General features: G+C 50.0%; 1 protein-coding gene across 1 annotated transcript in view; it reads left to right on the top strand.

The window, feature by feature from the left end:
- Nucleotides 1-20,370, top strand: part of ESYT3 (extended synaptotagmin 3) — a 131,006-nt gene that overhangs the window by 85,688 nt on the left and 24,948 nt on the right. The window contains exons 9-16 of the mRNA XM_075609934.1: nt 7,764-7,940; nt 10,856-10,938; nt 14,423-14,471; nt 14,885-14,974; nt 15,482-15,544; nt 16,497-16,565; nt 18,705-18,770; nt 20,335-20,370. The exon at nt 20,335-20,370 is cut by the window's right edge and continues 51 nt beyond it. Of these exons, the coding sequence (XP_075466049.1) occupies nt 7,764-7,940; nt 10,856-10,938; nt 14,423-14,471; nt 14,885-14,974; nt 15,482-15,544; nt 16,497-16,565; nt 18,705-18,770; nt 20,335-20,370 (633 nt within the window). The remainder of the gene's footprint in view (nt 1-7,763; nt 7,941-10,855; nt 10,939-14,422; nt 14,472-14,884; nt 14,975-15,481; nt 15,545-16,496; nt 16,566-18,704; nt 18,771-20,334) is intronic.

The following is a 20,370-nucleotide window of genomic DNA, read 5'->3' as shown; positions in this document are numbered from 1 at the left end:
AGGGGGGTGATAGAGATGCATTGCTATGGGGGACCTGCCTGGGTATTTCCCCAGAGGTATTAGGCCCTGGGATGATTTCCTGTGGGGGGGGGGGGGGGGGGGATAGAGATGCATTGCTATGGGGGATCCTCCCTGATAATGAGGAATTATTTTCCATTTTCTTTCCCTTCAGTCCTCAAGGGCCACCAACAGGACAGGTTTTCAGGATATCCCAGCTTCAGTTAAAGACTGAGCCACTGAAGAGGCCATCTGTGCTGAAGCAGACTCTTCATCTGAACTACTGATTGGGCCACCTGTGCTGAAGCAGGGATATCCTTAAAACCTGTCCTGTTGGTGAATCTTGAGGTCTGGGGTTGAGTGCCACTCACTCAGAGGAGGAAGAAGTGTCCACGACTCTCGGAGAAACGCCATGTAAGAGGCTGAAGGTTTGGGGAACGTTTCAGAGACACTGATTTGTACGAACAGTTTCTTTAACCCTTTGTCTGCTAACAAACCTTCAAAGCGTCAGACATGCTGCGTATTATTAGCGCATGTAAATCTCATGCAAAGTGCTTGTGTCTAAATGTAGTCGCAGGAATCACTGCAGAACGTGTCACTGTGAGCAGCGCAGCGCAGGAATCACTGCAGAGCGTGTCACTGTGAGCAGCGCAGCGCAGGAATCACTGCAGAACGTGTCACTGTGAGCAGCGCAGCGCAGGAATCACTGCAGAACGTGTCACTGTGAGCAGCGCAGGAATCGCTGCAGAACGTGTCACTGTGAGCAGCGCAGGAATCACTGCAGAACGTGTCACTGTGAGCAGCGCAGCGCAGGAATCACTGCAGAACGTGTCACTGTGAGCAGCGCAGCGCAGGAATCACTGCAGAACGTGTCACTGTGAGCAGCGCAGCGCAGGAATCGCTGCAGAACGTGTCACTGTGAGCAGCGCAGCGCAGGAATCACTGCAGAACGTGTCACTGTGAGCAGCGCAGCGCAGGAATCGCTGCAGAACGTGTCACTGTGAGCAGCGCAGGAATCGCTGCAGAACGTGTCACTGGGAGCAGCGCAGGAATCACTGCAGAACGTGTCACTGTGAGCAGCGCAGGAATCGCTGCAGAGCGTGTCACTGTGAGCAGCGCAGGAATCACTGCAGAGCGTGTCACTGTGAGCAGCGCAGGAATCACTGCAGAACGTGTCACTGTGAGCAGCGCAGGAATCACTGCAGAGCGTGTCACTGTGAGCAGCGCAGCGCAGGAATCACTGCAGAACGTGTCACTGTGAGCAGCGCAGCGCAGGAATCACTGCAGAACGTGTCACTGTGAGCAGCGCAGCGCAGGAATCACTGCAGAACGTGTCACTGTGAGCAGCGCAGCGCAGGAATCACTGCAGAACGTGTCACTGTGAGCAGCGCAGGAATCACTGCAGAACGTGTCACTGAGCAGCGCAGGAATCACTGCAGAACGTGTCACTGTGAGCAGCGCAGGAATCACTGCAGAACGTGTCACTGTGAGCAGCGCAGGAATCACTGCAGAACGTGTCACTGAGCAGCGCAGCGCAGGAATCGCTGCAGAACGTGTCACTGTGAGCAGCGCAGGAATCACTGCAGAACGTGTCACTGTGAGCAGCGCAGGAATCGCTGCATAACGTGTCACTGTGAGCAGCGCAGGAATCACTGCAGAACGTGTCACTGTGAGCAGCGCAGCGCAGGAATCACTGCAGAACGTGTCACTGTGAGCAGCGCAGGAATCACTGCAGAACGTGTCACTGTGAGCAGCGCAGCGCAGGAATCACTGCAGAACGTGTCACTGTGAGCAGCGCAGCGCAGGAATCACTGCAGAACGTGTCACTGTGAGCAGCGCAGGAATCACTGCAGAACGTGTCACTGAGCAGCGCAGGAATCACTGCAGAACGTGTCACTGAGCAGCGCAGGAATCACTGCAGAACGTGTCACTGTGAGCAGCGCAGGAATCACTGCAGAACGTGTCACTGTGAGCAGCGCAGGAATCACTGCAGAACGTGTCACTGAGCAGCGCAGCGCAGGAATCGCTGCAGAACGTGTCACTGTGAGCAGCGCAGGAATCACTGCAGAACGTGTCACTGTGAGCAGCGCAGGAATCGCTGCATAACGTGTCACTGTGAGCAGCGCAGGAATCACTGCAGAACGTGTCACTGTGAGCAGCGCAGCGCAGGAATCACTGCAGAACGTGTCACTGTGAGCAGCGCAGGAATCGCTGCAGAACGTGTCACTGTGCGCAGCGCAGGAATCACTGCAGAACGTGTCACTGTGAGCAGCGCAGGAATCGCTGCAGAACGTGTCACTGTGAGCAGCGCAGCGCAGGAATCACTGCAGAACGTGTCACTGTGAGCAGCGCAGCGCAGGAATCACTGCAGAACGTGTCACTGTGAGCAGCGCAGGAATCACTGCAGAACGTGTCACTGTGAGCAGCGCAGCGCAGGAATCGCTGCAGAACGTGTCACTGTGAGCAGCGCAGCGCAGGAATCTCTGCAGAACGTGTCACTGAGCAGCGCAGCGCAGGAATCGCTGCAGAACGTGTCACTGTGAGCAGCGCAGCGCAGGAATCACTGCAGAACGTGTCACTGTGAGCAGCGCAGGAATCACTGCAGAACGTGTCACTGTGAGCAGCGCAGGAATCACTGCAGAACGTGTCACTGTGAGCAGCGCAGTGCAGGAATCACTGCAGAACGTGTCACTGTGAGCAGCGCAGGAATCACTGCAGAACGTGTCACTGTGAGCAGCGCAGCGCAGGAATCACTGCAGAACGTGTCACTGTGAGCAGCGCAGCGCAGGAATCACTGCAGAACGTGTCACTGTGAGCAGCGCAGCGCAGGAATCGCTGCAGAACGTGTCACTGTGAGCAGCGCAGCGCAGGAATCACTGCAGAATGTGTCACTGTGAGCAGCGCAGCGCAGGAATCGCTGCAGAACGTGTCACTGTGAGCAGCGCAGCGCAGGAATCACTGCAGAACGTGTCACTGAGCAGCGCAGCGCAGGAATCGCTGCAGAACGTGTCACTGTGAGCAGCTCAGGAATCGCTGCAGAACGTGTCACTGTGAGCAGCGCAGGAATCACTGCAGAACGTGTCACTGTGAGCAACGCAGGAATCACTGCAGAACGTGTCACTGTGAGCAGCGCAGGAATCACTGCAGAACGTGTCACTGTGAGCAGCGCAGCGCAGGAATCGCTGCAGAACGTGTCACTGTGAGCAGCGCAGGAATCACTGCAGAACGTGTCACTGTGAGCAGCGCAGCGCAGGAATCACTGCAGAACGTGTCACTGTGAGCAGCGCAGCGCAGGAATCACTGCAGAACGTGTCACTGTGAGCAGCGCAGCGCAGGAATCACTGCAGAACGTGTCACTGAGCAGCGCAGCGCAGGAATCGCTGCAGAACGTGTCACTGTGAGCAGCGCAGCGCAGGAATCACTGCAGAATGTGTCACTGTGAGCAGCGCAGCGCAGGAATCGCTGCAGAACGTGTCACTGTGAGCAGCGCAGGAATCGCTGCAGAACGTGTCACTGTGAGCAGCGCAGCGCAGGAATCACTGCAGAACGTGTCACTGTGAGCAGCGCAGGAATCGCTGCAGAACGTGTCACTGAGCAGCGCAGGAATCGCTGCAGAACGTGTCACTGTGAGCAGCGCAGCGCAGGAATCACTGCAGAATGTGTCACTGTGAGCAGCGCAGCGCAGGAATCACTGCAGAACGTGTCACTGTGAGCAGCGCAGGAATCGCTGCAGAACGTGTCACTGTGAGCAGCGCAGCGCAGGAATCACTGCAGAACGTGTCACTGTGAGCAGCGCAGGAATCGCTGCAGAACGTGTCACTGAGCAGCGCAGGAATCGCTGCAGAACGTGTCACTGTGAGCAGCGCAGCGCAGGAATCACTGCAGAACGTGTCACTGTGAGCAGCGCAGGAATCACTGCAGAACGTGTCACTGTGAGCAGCGCAGGAATCGCTGCAGAACGTGTCACTGTGAGCAGCGCAGCGCAGGAATCGCTGCAGAACGTGTCACTGTGAGCAGCGCAGCGCAGGAATCACTGCAGAACGTGTCACTGAGCAGCGCAGGAATCGCTGCAGAACGTGTCACTGTGAGCAGCGCAGCGCAGGAATCACTGCAGAACGTGTCACTGTGAGCAGCGCAGGAATCACTGCAGAACGTGTCACTGTGAGCAGCGCAGGAATCGCTGCAGAACGTGTCACTGTGAGCAGCGCAGGAATCGCTGCAGAACGTGTCACTGTGCGCAGCGCAGGAATCACTGCAGAACGTGTCACTGTGAGCAGCGCAGCGCAGGAATCACTGCAGAACGTGTCACTGAGCAGCGCAGGAATCGCTGCAGAGCGTGTCACTGAGCAGCGCAGGAATCACTGCAGAACGTGTCACTGGGAGCAGCGCAGCGCAGGAATCGCTGCAGAACGTGTCACTGAGCAGCGCAGCGCAGGAATCACTGCAGAACGTGTCACTGTGAGCAGCGCAGCGCAGGAATCGCTGCAGAACGTGTCACTGAGCAGCGCAGCGCAGGAATCGCTGCAGAACGTGTCACTGTGAGCAGCGCAGGAATCACTGCAGAACGTGTCACTGTGAGCAGCGCAGGAATCTCTGCAGAACGTGTCACTGTGAGCAGCGCAGCGCAGGAATCACTGCAGAACGTGTCACTGTGAGCAGCGCAGCGCAGGAATCACTGCAGAACGTGTCACTGAGCAGCGCAGCGCAGGAATCGCTGCAGAACGTGTCACTGTGAGCAGCGCAGGAATCGCTGCAGAACGTGTCACTGTGAGCAGCGCAGCGCAGGAATCACTGCAGAACGTGTCACTGTGAGCAGCGCAGGAATCGCTGCAGAACGTGTCACTGTGAGCAGCGCAGGAATCGCTGCAGAACGTGTCACTGTGAGCAGCGCAGGAATCACTGCAGAACGTGTCACTGTGAGCAGCGCAGGAATCTCTGCAGAACGTGTCACTGTGAGCAGCGCAGCGCAGGAATCACTGCAGAACGTGTCACTGTGAGCAGCGCAGCGCAGGAATCGCTGCAGAACGTGTCACTGAGCAGCGCAGGAATCGCTGCAGAACGTGTCACTGTGAGCAGCGCAGCGCAGGAATCGCTGCAGAGCGTGTCACTGTGAGCAGCGCAGCGCAGGAATCGCTGCAGAACGTGTCACTGTGAGCAGCGCAGCGCAGGAATCGCTGCAGTCTGTGTCACTGTGAGCAGCGCAGCGCAGGAATCACTGCAGAACGTGTCACTGTGAGCAGCGCAGCGCAGGAATCGCTGCAGAACGTGTCACTGTGAGCAGCGCAGCGCAGGAATCGCTGCAGAACGTGTCACTGTGAGCAGCGCAGGAATCACTGCAGAACGTGTCACTGTGAGCAGCGCAGGAATCACTGCAGAACGTGTCACTGAGCAGCGCAGGAATCGCTGCAGAACGTGTCACTGTGAGCAGCGCAGGAATCACTGCAGAACGTGTCACTGAGCAGCGCAGCGCAGGAATCACTGCAGAGCGTGTCACTGTGAGCAGCGCAGGAAATAATTTCCAATCTCCCGAGTAACACAGCTGCGCAGTAACCCTTTCAGTGCTGACACGCATCACATTAACGCAGGGGGTCTCAACTCCAGTGCTCAAGAGCCCCCAACAGGTCAGGTTTTCAGGGTGTCCCTGCTTCAGCACAGGTGGCTCATTCAAAGACTGAGCAACTGATTGAGCCACCTGTGCTGACGCTGGGATATCCTGAAAACCTGACCTGTTGGTGGCTCTTGAGCACTGGAGTTCAGGACCCTGCGGTAAGGGCAATATTTACTAAGCTTACATTTCATTAAAGGGGTAATACCCTGTAGGGCCCACTGTACAGTAACTCACCATTAAAGGGGTAATACCCTGTAGGGCGCACTGTACAGGAACATATCATTAAAGGGGTAATACCCTGTAGGGCCCACTGTTACATTATGCCCACACAATGTAACACCCTGTCCCCCCCTGCACGATGCACGAGGTACAGGGAACACACAGTCCTGTCCCAGGACAGTGACGTGCATGTAACACCCTGTCCCCCCCTGCACGATGCACGAGGTACAGGGAACACACAGTCCTGTCCCAGGACAGTGACATGCATGTAACACCCTGTCCCCCCCTGCACGATGCACGAGGTACAGGGAACACACAGTCCTGTCCCAGGACAGTGACGTGCATGTAACACCCTGTCCCCCCCAGCACGATGCACGAGGTACAGGGAACACACAGTCCTGTCCCAGGACAGTGACATGCATGTAACACCCTGTCCCCCCCAGCACGATGCACGAGGTACAGGGAACACACAGTCCTGTCCCAGGACAGTGACATGCATGTAACACCCTGTCCCCCCCTGCACGATGCACGAGGTACAGGGAACACACAGTCCTGTCCCAGGACAGTGACATGCATGTAACACCCTGTCCCCCCCTGCACGATGCACGAGGTACAGGGAACACACAGTCCTGTCCCAGGACAGTGACGTGCGTGTAACACCCTGTCCCCCCCTGCACGATGCACGAGGTACAGGGAACACACAGTCCTGTCCCAGGACAGTGACGTGCGTGTAACACCCTGTCCCCCCCTGCACGATGCACGAGGTACAGGGAACACACAGTCCTGTCCCAGGACAGTGACATGCGTGTAACACCCTGTCCCCCCCTGCACGATGCACGAGGTACAGGGGACACACAGTCCTGTCCCAGGACAGTGACGTGCATGTAACACCCTGTCCCCCCCTGCACGATGCACGAGGTACAGGGAACACACAGTCCTGTCCCAGGACAGTGACGTGCATGTAACACCCTGTCCCCCCCTGCACGATGCACGAGGTACAGGGAACACACAGTCCTGTCCCAGGACAGTGACATGCATGTAACACCCTGTCCCCCCCTGCACGATGCACAAGGTACAGGGAACACACAGTCCTGTCCCAGGACAGTGACGTGCATGTAACACCCTGTCCCCCCCTGCACGATGCACGAGGTACAGGGAACACACAGTCCTGTCCCAGGACAGTGACATGCATGTAACACCCTGTCCCCCCCTGCACGATGCACGAGGTACAGGGAACACACAGTCCTGTCCCAGGACAGTGACATGCATGTAACACCCTGTCCCCCCCAGCACGATGCACGAGGTACAGGGAACACACAGTCCTGTCCCAGGACAGTGACATGCATGTAACACCCTGTCCCCCCCTGCACGATGCACGAGGTACAGGGAACACACAGTCCTGTCCCAGGACAGTGACGTGCATGTAACACCCTGTCCCCCCCTGCACGATGCACGAGGTACAGGGAACACACAGTCCTGTCCCAGAACAGTGACGTGCATGTAACACCCTGTCCCCCCCTGCACGATGCACGAGGTACAGGGAACACACAGTCCTGTCCCAGGACAGTGACATGCATGTAACACCCTGTCCCCCCCAGCACGAGGTACAGGGAACACACAGTCCTGTCCCAGGACAGTGACATGCATGTAACACCCTGTCCCCCCCTGCACGATGCACGAGGTACAGGGAACACACAGTCCTGTCCCAGGACAGTGACATGCATGTAACACCCTGTCCCCCCCTGCACGATGCACGAGGTACAGGAAACACACAGTCCTGTCCCAGGACAGTGACATGCATGTAACACCCTGTCCCCCCCTGCACGATGCACGAGGTACAGGGGACACACAGTCCTGTCCCAGGACAGCCACTTTTCGATAAAAGTCCCATTATTGAGGGTTTCTGCTGAATGTTATTGTTTTGTTTGGGTATTTTTAGGGCGTGTTAAGAGTTTACCTGATTGAGGCTGAAAACCTCATCCCCAAAGACACGTACCTGAAAGGGATAATCAAGGGGAAGTCTGACCCGTACGCCGTGCTCCGCGTCGGGAACCAGACCTTCAAGAGCAAAACCATCAAGGAGAACCTCAACCCTCGCTGGGAGGAGCTGTACGAGGTCAGTCCCAGCTCTCCGTGCAATCCCGCGCTCGGTGTCTCTTCTGTGTCACGCGGTGTCTCTTCTGTGTCACGCGGTGTCTCTTCTGCGTCACGCGGTGTCTCTTCTGCGTCACGCGGTGTCTCTTCTGCGTCACGCCGTGTCTCTTCTGCGTCACGCCGTGTCTCTTCTGCGTCACGCCGTGTCTCTTCTGTGTCACGCGGTGTCTCTTCTACGTCACTCGGTGTCTCTTCTGTGGCGCGCGGTGTCTCTTCTGCGTCACTCGGTGTCTCTTCTGTGGCGCGCGGTGTCTCTTCTGCGTCACTCGGTGTCTCTTCTGCGTCACGCGGTGTCTCTTCTGTGGCGTGCTGTGTCTCTTCTGCGTCACGCGGTGTCTCTTCTGCGTCACGCGGTGTCTCTTCTGCGGCGCGCTGTGTCTCTTCTGCGTCACGCGGTGTCTCTTCTGCGTCACGCGGTGTCTCTTCTGCGTCACGCGGTGTCTCTTCTGCGTCACGCGGTGTCTCTGCGTCACGCGGTGTCTCTTCTGCGTCACGCGGTGTCTCTGCGTCACGCGGTGTCTCTTCTGTGTGACGCGGTGTCTCTTCTGCGTCATGCGGTGTATTCTGTGTGACGCGGTGTCTCTTCTGCGTCACGCGGTGTCTCTTTGGCGTCACGCGGTGTCTCTTCTGCGTCACGCGGTGTATCTTCTGCGTCACGCGGTGTCTCTTCTGCGTCACGCGGTGTCTCTTCTGCGTCACGCGGTGTCTCTTCTGCGTCATGCGGTGTCTCTGCGTCACGCGGTGTCTCTTCTGTGTGACGCGGTGTCTCTTCTGCGTCACGCGGTGTCTTCTGTGTGACGCGGTGTCTCTTCTGCGTCACGCGGTGTCTCTTCTGCGTCACGCTGTGTCTCTTCTGCGTCACGTGGTGTCTCTTCTGCGTCACGCGGTGTCTCTTCTGCGTCACGCGGTGTCTCTTCTGCGTCACGTGGTGTCTCTTCTGCGTCACGTGGTGTCTCTTCTACGTCACGCGGTGTCTCTTCTGCGTCACGCGGTGTCTCTTCTGCGTCACGCGGTGTCTCTTCTGCGTCACGCGGTGTCTCTTCTGCGTCACGCGGTGTCTCTTCTGCGTCACGCGGTGTCTCTGCGTCACGCGGTGTCTCTTCTGCGCCACGCGATATCTCTTCTGCGCCACGCGGTGTCTCTTCTGCGCCACGCGATATCTCTTCTGCGCCACGCGGTGTCTCTTCTGCGTCACGCGGTGTCTCTTCTGCGCCACGCGATATCTCTTCTGTGTCATGCGGTGTCTCTTCTGTGTCACGCGGTGTCTCTTCTGCGTCACGCGGTGTCTCTTCTGCGCCACGCGATATCTCTTCTGTGTCACGCGGTGTCTCTTCTGTGTCACGCGGTGTCTCTTCTGTGTCACGCGGTGTCTCTTCTGTGTCACGCGGTGTCTCTTCTGTGTCACGCGGTGTCTCTTCTGTGTCACGCGATATCTCTTCTGTGTCACGCGGTGTCTCTTCTGCGTCACGCGGTGTCTCTTCTGTGTGACGCGGTGTCTCTTCTGTGTCACGCGGTGTCTCTTCTGTGTCACGCGGTGTCTCTTCTGCGTCACGCGGTGTCTCTTCTGCGTCACTGCTCCTGGTGTATAGTGTGGATAGGACGCCTGTGTCTCTGCTCCTGGTGTATAGTGTGGATAGGACGCCTGTGTCTCTGCTCCTGGTATATAGTGTATATAGGACGCCTGTGTCTCTGCTCCTGGTGTATAGTGTGTATAGGACGCCTGTGTCTCTGCTCCAGGTGTATAGTGTATATAGGACGCCTGTGTCTCTGCTCCTGGTGTATAGTGTGGATAGGACGCTTGTCTCTGATCCTGGTGTATAGTGTATATAGGACGCCTGTGTCTCTGCTCCTGGTGTATAGTGTGTATAGGACGCCTGCGTCTCTGCTCCTGGTGTATAGTGTGTATAGGACGCCTGTGTCTCTGTTCCTGGTGTATAGTGTGGATAGGACGCCTGTGTGTCTGCTCCTGGTGTATAGTGTGGATAGGACGCCTGTGTCTCTGCTCCAGGTGTATAGTGTGTATAGGACGCCTGTGTCTCTGCTCCAGGTGTATAGTGTGGATAGGACGCCTGTGTCTCTGCTCCTGGTGTATAGGTTGGATAGGACGCCTGTGTCTCTGCTCCTGGTGTATAGTGTGGATAGGACGCCTGTGTCTCTGCTCCTGGTGTATAGTGTGTATAGGACGCCTGTGTCTCTGCTCCTGGTGTATAGGTTGGATAGGACGCCTGTGTCTCTGCTCCTGGTGTATAGGACGCCTGTGTCTCTGCTCCTGGTGTATAGTGTATATAGGACGCCTGTGTCTCTGCTCCTGGGGTATAGTGTATATAGGACGCCTGTGTCTCTGCTCCTGGTGTATAGTGTATATAGGACGCCTGTGTCTCTGCTCCTGGTGTATAGTGTATATAGGACGCCTGTGTCTCTGCTCCTGGTGTATAGTGTATATAGGACGCCTGTGTCTCTGCTCCTGGTGTATAGTGTATATAGGACGCCTGTGTCTCTGCTCCTGGTGTATAGTGTATATAGGACGCCTGTGTCTCTGCTCCTGGTGTATTGTATGTATAGGACGCCTGTGTCTCTGCTCCTGGTGTATAGTGTATATAGGACGCCTGTGTCTCTGCTCCTGGTGTATAGTGTATATAGGACGCCTGTGTCTCTGCTCCTGGTGTATAGTGTATATAGGACGCCTGTGTCTCTGCTCCTGGTGTATAGTGTATATAGGACGCCTGTGTCTCTGCTCCTGGTGTATAGTGTATATAGGACGCCTGTGTCTCTGCTCCTGGTGTATAGTGTATATAGGACGCCTGTGTCTCTGCTCCTGGTGTATAGTGTATATAGGACGCCTGCCTGGGTGTCTGACACTTCTTTCTCTCTCGGCAGCTTGTGGTGCATGAGGTCCCCGGGCAGGACCTGGAAGTGGACCTGTACGATGAGGACCCCGACAAGGACGACTTCCTGGGCAGGTAACACGTCTTTTGGAGCAGAGGGGGGTGGGGGGGGGGTGTCACCTCGTGGCAAATCCGAGCAGTGTGATTTGTATGTGATTTCTATGTGAATTCTGTGTGATTTCTATGTGATTTCTGTGTGATTTCTGTGTGATTTCTGTGTGATTTCTATGTGATTTCTATGTGATTTCTGTGTGATTTTTATTTTGTTCAGTATCATTAACATTTTATTTTTTGGTGTTTTTATCGCTGGAGTTTCCGTTTGTATCACTAGGGATAGCGTGAGTATAGCGTGGATATAGCGTGGATATAGCGTGGATATAGCGTGGGTATAGCGTGGGTATAGCGTGGGTATAGCGTGGGTATAGCGTGGGTATAGCGTGGGTATAGCGTGGGTATAGCGTGGGTATAGCGTGGGTATAGCGTGGGTATAGCGTGAGTATAGCGTGAGTATAGCGTGGGTATAGCGTGGGTATAGCGTGGGTATAGCGTGGGTATAGCGTGAGTATAGCGTGGGTATAGCGTGGGTATAGCGTGGGAGCCGGATTATTACTCACATTGTCCGACTTGTGCGGAATCTGGCTTAAGGACAATTAGTACCTATTACTGCAAGGAATATATATATATATATATACACACATGCACACATATATATATATATACACACACGCACACATATATATATATATATATATATACACACACGCACACATATATATATATATACACACACGCACACATATATATATATATATACACACACGCACACATATATATATATACACATACACACATACACACACGTATATATATATACACACACGCACACATATATACACATACACACACGTATATATACACACACACGTATATATACAATACACACACGTATATATACAATACACACATGTATATATACACATACACACATACGTATATATACACACGTATATATACACATACACACGTATATATACACACACACACGTATATATACAATACACACACGTATATATACAATACACACATGTATATATACACATACACACACGTATATATACACACACGTATATATACACATACACACACGTATATATACACATACACACACGTATATATACACACACACACGTATATATACACACACACGTATATATACAATACACACACGTATATATACAATACACACATGTATATATACACATACACACATACGTATATATACACACACGTATATATACACATACACACACGTATATATACACATACACACACGTATATATACACATACACACACACGTATATATACACACACGTATATATACACATACACACACGTATATATACACATACACACACGTATATATACACATACACACACACGTGTATATATACAATACACACACGTATATATACACATACACACATACGTATATATACAATACACACACGTATATATACAATACACACACGTATATATACACATACACACATACGTATATATACACACACGTATATATACAATACACACACGTATATATACAATACACACACGTATATATACACATACACACATACGTATATATACACACACGTATATATACAATACACACACGTATATATACAATACACACACGTATATATACAATACACACACGTATATATACAATACGCACACGTATATATACAATACACACACGTATATATACACATACACACACGTATATATACACATACACACATACGTATATATACAATACACGCACGTATATATACAATACACACACGTATATATACAATACGCACACGTATATATACAATACGCACACGTATATATACACATACACACACGTATATATACAATACACACACATATATACACATACACATATATACACATACACACATACGTATATATACAATACACACACATATATATACACACGCACACATATATATACACACACGCACACATATATATACAATACACACACGTATATATACAATACACACACGTATATATACACACACACACGTATATATACAATACACACACGTATATATAAACACACACACGTATATATACACACAATACACACACGTATATATACACACACGTATATATACACACACACACACGTATATATACAATACACACGTATATATATATACACACACACACACGTATATATACAATACACACACGTATATATAAACACACACACGTATATATACACACAATACACACACGTATATATACACACACGTATATATACACACACACACACGTATATATACAATACACACGTATATATATATACACACACACACACGTATATATACAATACACACACGTATATATACACACGTATATATACACACACACATGTATATATACACACACACACGTATATATACAATACACACACGTATATATACACACACACACGTATATATATACACACACACGTATATATACAATACACACACGTATATATACACATGCATACAGGTTGTATGTTGTGTAGATTAATACCGTTATAGAAAGTTGTCTTACATAAAAATTCATTCGAGTCATAAATTATATTTTCTAAAATATATAAAGGGAGAGATGATTTTAATCAGGAATGTCGGTGAATGAGATTGAATATAATATAATAAAGTGTAATTCAGTATACACCATACACAAATATATAAGTTCATACCATTACAAATAGAGTAGTTAAAGCATATTGATCAATGTGCATACATTTCTGTATTTTGTTAAAGCATTTGTAAAAAAAAAAGCCTATTTTTAAATGATCCTTTCACGTTTTTTTCTTTCATTATGTTTTATAAATATTCTTTATATATATATAGCTATGTTAGGTAATGTAGACGAGATACAATAAATATATATTAATTGTTAGTATTTATTTTATAGACACGGTGACGAAGTCCCAGTTTTCAGAGTTACAATCGTCGCTTTATAGCAAAGATATCGGTTACATGTCCACACTGGCGGCGAAAGTGACATCACTTTAGGGATGTCGTTATGACGTCATAGAAAAGGAAAAACATTTGGCAGGAAGATGTGCACTGCATGATGGGATACGCGTGCATTTAAACGCTGATTTTGACATTTTGTACGTCATGCACCCGAGGGAGGGTTATCACTGTGTGCGAAACGTTGTGCCCCCGTCTCACCTCAATTCAAATAAATCATCGGAGGAGGCTTTGAAAACGAAGCCGTTTCTCCCTCATTCTTTTATGTTGTGTAGAGCAGGACTGGCCAACATCAGGCCTCTAGGACCAACTACAAGTCAGGTTTTTAGGATAACCCTGCTTCAGCACAGGTGGCTCAATCAAAGACTGAGCCACTGATTGAACCACCTGCGCTGAAGCAGGGATATCCCTAAAACCGGACTTGTTGGTGGCCCTTGGAGACTGGAGTTGGCCGCCCCTGGTGTAGATACAGGCGGATTGTGTATTTATTGTGACCCTGACGTTGTGTCCCTCACAGCCTGGTGATCAACCTGGAGGGGGTGATGAAGGACCGGGTGGTGGACGAGGTAACGCGTTTTGTCCGTGGACGTTGATGCTCACGAATAGGGACAGAGGGGTTCTAACGAGCATTAAATCATTTGCCAGAACGTGGTGTGGGATCTCTGTGCCATCGTGTACAAACTGCGCAGTGTAGCATGTGGGCGAGTTGGGGGGCTATGGGGGGTCTGTGTAAAGGAGGAAGCGAAAAAGTGTATAGATGGTGGAATATGTATAAAGTTCTGAAACACAATTACGTAAGATCACATGACTGCATCCCGTGGCATCAATGTGTCAGGATATTGTACACGCATAGTGGGGTGCATGACATGGTGGTCCCTTGTCACCCTTGCTCTGCACTCTCGAATGAAAAGAAAGGATCGTGACTGACACGTGATAACGGTCTCTGAGCCTCACAGATATTGTCCCTCTCTCTGTACAGTGGTTCCCACTCAGTGATGTGGTCAGTGGGTTGGTGCATTTGAAACTTGAGTGGCTGTCATTGCTAACCAAGCAGGAGAAGTTATCTGAGGTTAGTCCCATCTGTCTTTATTAACCTCTCTCTCTTTCCATCACTGCCTCTCTGTCTCTCTCACTATGTCTCTCTCTCTCTTTCCATCTCTCCCTCTCTCCCCATCTCTGTCTCTCTCTCTCTCTCTTTCACTATGTCTTTCTCTCTCCATCTCCCTCTCTATCTCTCTCACTATGTCTCTCTCTCTTTCCATCTCTGTCTCTCTCCATCTCTGTCTCTCTGTCTCTCACTCTCCATCTCTGTCTCTCTGTCTCTGTCTCACTGTCTCTGTCCCCCTCTCTCTCCTTATCGCGGGGTATCAGTTATATTGTATCAGGATATGACACATGGCATTCTATGTAATATAGTGACCGGTTGGTTAACACGATGTTAACAATGAATCCGCTGTGCTTCACTTACATAGAAGTTTCTATATTGTTATCTGTGTGTTAATAGCATTCTCATTCTATTAAATATGGGCCATTAATCCCGTCCCCGATGTTATCGCTTCTGTATCTCCATGTTTAGGCCAAGAACAGTTTATCCACTGCGATGGCGATTGTGTATTTAGACAGCGCGTGTAACCTGCCTGTAAGTAACATTAACCATTTAACCCTATCCGTGCTGGTGTAACCTGCCTGTAAGTAACATTAACCATTTAACCCTATCCGTGCTGGTGGGACCTGCCTGTAAGTAACATTAACCATTTAACCCTATCCGTGCTGGTGGGACCTGCCTGTAAGTAACATTAACCATTTAACCCTATCCGTGCTGGTGGGACCTGCCTGTAAGTAACATTAACCATTTAACCCTATCCGTGCTGGTGGGACCTGCCTGTAAGTAACATTAACCATTTAACCCTGTCTGTGCTGGTGGGACCTGCCTGTAAGTAACATTGACCATTTAACCCTATCCGTGCTGGTGGGATCTGCAGCACATTGTTCGGTTTTAATGGGACTTTTATAGTTTATATTTTTATTGAACAGAGCGAATCCCAAATGATTAAATCCACTTTTAAAGTTACATTTTCGCTTTATTGCTTCTTGTGGAAAAATGATCTGTTTGTATCTCGTCCCCGTGTTTAGTTCGAGTGTTCTGTTTTATTTATTGTTCTTTCCTATTAATGCTTCAAACTAAATATAAATATACTGCCATTTTAAGCCAAAAAAAATGTTAAAAGGAAGAGATTCACAGTGCTGCATGTACAGCCGCTTGCAGACAGTCTGATCACAAGAAGTTTAGGTAAAGAACCACAAAGTTTGCATCGCACATCAAAACAACCGCGGGGTACAGCGGGTAACTCCAAAATGAGTTTATTTGACCATACAAAGGGGGCAAATCCGGGCCCACGTGTTTTGCGCTGCAAGCGCTTTGTCAGCGTCCCGCGGGAAACATGTTTTCCCGTTTTGCCCCTTGTTTATGGTCAAATAAACTAATTTTGGAGTTACCCTCTCTACCTCGTTTTCGTTTGGTGTGCGACGCAAACGTTACTACTTCTGTGCCACAAAGTACACCGTGTGACCATGTTCTTTCTGCTCTGCAGATAAATCACTTTGAATATTTAAACAATGAATATACAACAAAGAAGGGAAGAAATCCAAGCCACGTAAAGGTAACGTAATCCGTGGGCGGGAGACTAATGATTGGGTTAAAGGAAACTGTCATATCTGGCCAGCTCTGGGCGACACACGTGGCCAACTGGGTGAGACACGTGGCCATCTCTGTGCGACACGCGGGGGCCAGCTGTGTGGGACACGTGTGAACAGCTCTTTGGGACACGCGTGTGACTATCTCTATGGGACACGCGTGTGACTATCTTTATGGGATACAGAACAAATTAATCAACTTGTAGGCAGCACGATCTGTGAATAACGTCACTGGGTGCAGTAAAAGGCATGACAACATGCGCAGAAAGATTAGGTTACATTGTGTAGAGATGTGAGGGAGATATAAAAAAGGTCCTCCAACTCATAAAGTGCCTTCCTGGGCATAATGTATGTGAGGCAGTAAGAGGTGGCACAGGCGGACTTCTGCAAACACACTGTATGTGAGGCAGTAAGAGGCGGCACAGACGGACTTCTGCAAACACACTGTATGTGAGGCAGTAAGAGGCGGCACAGACGGACTTCTGCAAACACACTGTATGTGAGGCAGTAAGAGGCGGCACAGACGGACTTCTGCAAACACACTGTATGTGAGGCAGTAAGAGGCGGCACAGACGGACTTCTGCAAACACACTGTATGTGAGGCAGTAAGAGGCGGCACAGACAGACTTCTGCAAACACACTGTATGTGAGGCAGTGAGAGGCGGAACAGACTGACTTCTGCAAACACACTGTATGTGAGGCAGTAAGAGGCGGCACAGACGGACTTCTGCAAACACAATGTATGTGATTCAGTAAGAGGCGGCACAGACGGACTTCTGCAAACACACTGTATGTGAGGCAGTAAGAGGCGGCACAGACAGACTTCTGCAAACACACTGTGTGTGAGGCAGTGAGAGGCGGCACAGGCGGACTTCTGCAAACACAATGTATGTGAGGCAGTAAGAGGCGGCACAGACAGACTTCTGCAAACAGAATGTATGTGAGGCGGCACAGACGGACTTCTGCAAACACACTGTATGTGAGGCAGTGAGAGGCGGCACAGACGGACTTCTGCAAACACACTGTATGTGAGGCAGTAAGAGGCGGCACAGACGGACTTCTGCAAACACACTGTATGTGAGGCAGTAAGAGGCGGCACAGGCAGACTTCTGCAAACACACTGTATGTGAGGCAGTAAGAGGCGGCACAGACGGACTTCTGCAAACACACTGTATGTGAGGCAGTAAGAGGCGGCACAGACGGACTTCTGCAAACAGAATGTATGTGAGGCAGTAAGAGGCGGCACGGACGGACTTCTGCAAACACACTGTATGTGAGGCAGTAAGAGGCGGCACAGACGGACTTCTGCAAACACAATGTATGTGAGGCAGTATAAGAGGCGGCACAGATGGACTTCTGCAAACACACTGTATGTGAGGCAGTAAGAGGCGGCACAGACGGACTTCTGCAAACACACTGTATGTGAGGCAGTAAGAGGCGGCACAGACGGAGTTCTGCACACACAATCTATGTGAGGCAGTAAGAGGCGGAACAGACGGACTTCTGCAAACACACTGTATGTGAGGCAGTAAGAGGCGGCACAGACAGAGTTCTGCACACACAATGTATGTGAGGCAGTAAGAGGCGGCACAGACAGAGTTCTGCTCACACAATGTATGTGAGGCAGTAAGAGGCGGCACAGACAGAGTTCTGCTCACACAATGTATGTGAGGCAGTAAGAGGCGGCACAGACGGAGTTCTGCACACACAATGTATGTGAGGCAGTAAGAGGTGGCACAGACAGAGTTCTGCACACACAATGTATGTGAGGCGGCACAGACGGACATCTGCAAACAGAATGCCGCAATCCGACGTTTCCAGTTATCCGCGCCTCATCTCGATGAAGGTCGGATTGGGGCAGTATATTCTGTTTGCAGAAGTCTGTCTGTGCCCTCCTCTTCCTACCTTTAGATATAAAAGAGACTCCGAAAAAGACTCCATTTAAAGGGTAGTGGGTGCATGAAACAAACACCCAGCTGTAGTTTATCGGACAAAAACAGTGACGGAACTGCTTGGGATATACACAGTAATTACAATAAACTGGCTGTATTTCATGCTCTGCACAATGAATGTTAATTAGAAGCATTTTGTGTTTATTTTGCCAGAATACCGATAAGGCGCCGAGCTCTTACGTCCGAATGTGCGTGGGAAACAAGACCATGAAAAGCAAGGTACAGGTCGGGCAGATTCCAGTGGGATGTATATGGGACATGATGTGTGCAGGGAGATATATATACGTGGGGTACAGTATATGGGACATGATGTGTGCAGGGAGATATATATATACGTGGGGTACAGTATATGGGACATGATGTGTGCAGGGAGATATATATATATGTGTGGTACAGTATATGGGACATGATGTGTGCAGGGAGATATATATACATGGGGTACAGTGTATGGGACATGATGTGTGCAGGGAGATATATATACATGGGGTACAGTATATGGGACATGATGTGTGCAGGGAGATATATATACGTGGGGTACAGTATATGGGACATGATGTGTGCAGGGAGATATATATATATGTGTGGTACAGTATATGGGACATGATGTGTGCAGGGAGATATATATACATGGGGTACAGTGTATGGGACATGATGTGTGCAGGGAGATATATATACATGGGGTACAGTGTATGGGACATGATGTGTGCAGGGAGATATATACGTGGGGTACAGTATATGGGACATGATGTGTGCAGGGAGATATATACGTGGGGTACAGTATATGGGACATGATGTGTGCAGGGAGATATATACGTGGGGTACAGTATATGGGACATGATGTGTGCAGGGAGATATATACATGGGGTACAGTATATGGGACATGATGTGTGCAGGGAGATATATACGTGGGGTACTATATATGGGACATGATGTGTGCAGGGAGATATATATATGTGTGGTACAGTATATGGGACATGATGTGTGCAGGGAGATATATATACATGGGGTACAGTGTATGGGACATGATGTGTGCAGGGAGATATATACATGGGGTACAGTATATGGGACATGATGTGTGCAGGGAGATATATACGTGGGGTACAGTGTATGGGACATGATGTGTGCAGGGAGATATATACATGGGGTACAGTATATGGGACATGATGTGTGCAGGGAGATATATACATGGGGTACAGTATATGGGACATGATGTGTGCAGGGAGATATATACATGGGGTACAGTATATGGGACATGATGTGTGCAGGGAGATATATACGTGGGGTACAGTATATGGGACATGATGTGTGCAGGGAGATATATACATGGGATACAGTATATGGGACATGATGTGTGCAGGGAGATATATACGTGGGGTACTATATATGGGACATGATGTGTGCAGGGAGATATATACACGTGGGGTACAGTGTATGGGACATGATGTGTGCAGGGAGATGTATATACATGGGGTACAGTATATGGGACATGATGTGTGCAGGGAGATATATACGTGGGGTACTATATATGGGACATGATGTGTGCAGGGAGATATATAAACGTGGGGTACAGTGTATGGGACATGATGTGTGCAGGGAGATATATACACGTGGGGTACAGTATATGGGACATGATGTGTGCAGGGAGATATATACACGTGGGGTACAGTGTATGGGACATATTTGGGATTATCTGTGGCTGCAGAAAACATCGGTGCGTTAACGCTTTGTGTTCCAGTGAAGCCTGATGTATCTGATCTTGTTACTTTGTTACCGATCCCTGTAGGTCAGTTCCGCCACCAAGGACCCCGTCTGGGAGCAA

Source organism: Ascaphus truei, chromosome 7, assembly GCF_040206685.1.
Source record: "Ascaphus truei isolate aAscTru1 chromosome 7, aAscTru1.hap1, whole genome shotgun sequence".
In the NCBI taxonomy this organism is placed as follows: Eukaryota; Metazoa; Chordata; class Amphibia; order Anura; family Ascaphidae; genus Ascaphus; species Ascaphus truei.
The sequence above is the reverse complement of the archived record's forward strand: the minus strand, read 5'-3'. Positions and strand labels throughout refer to the sequence as shown.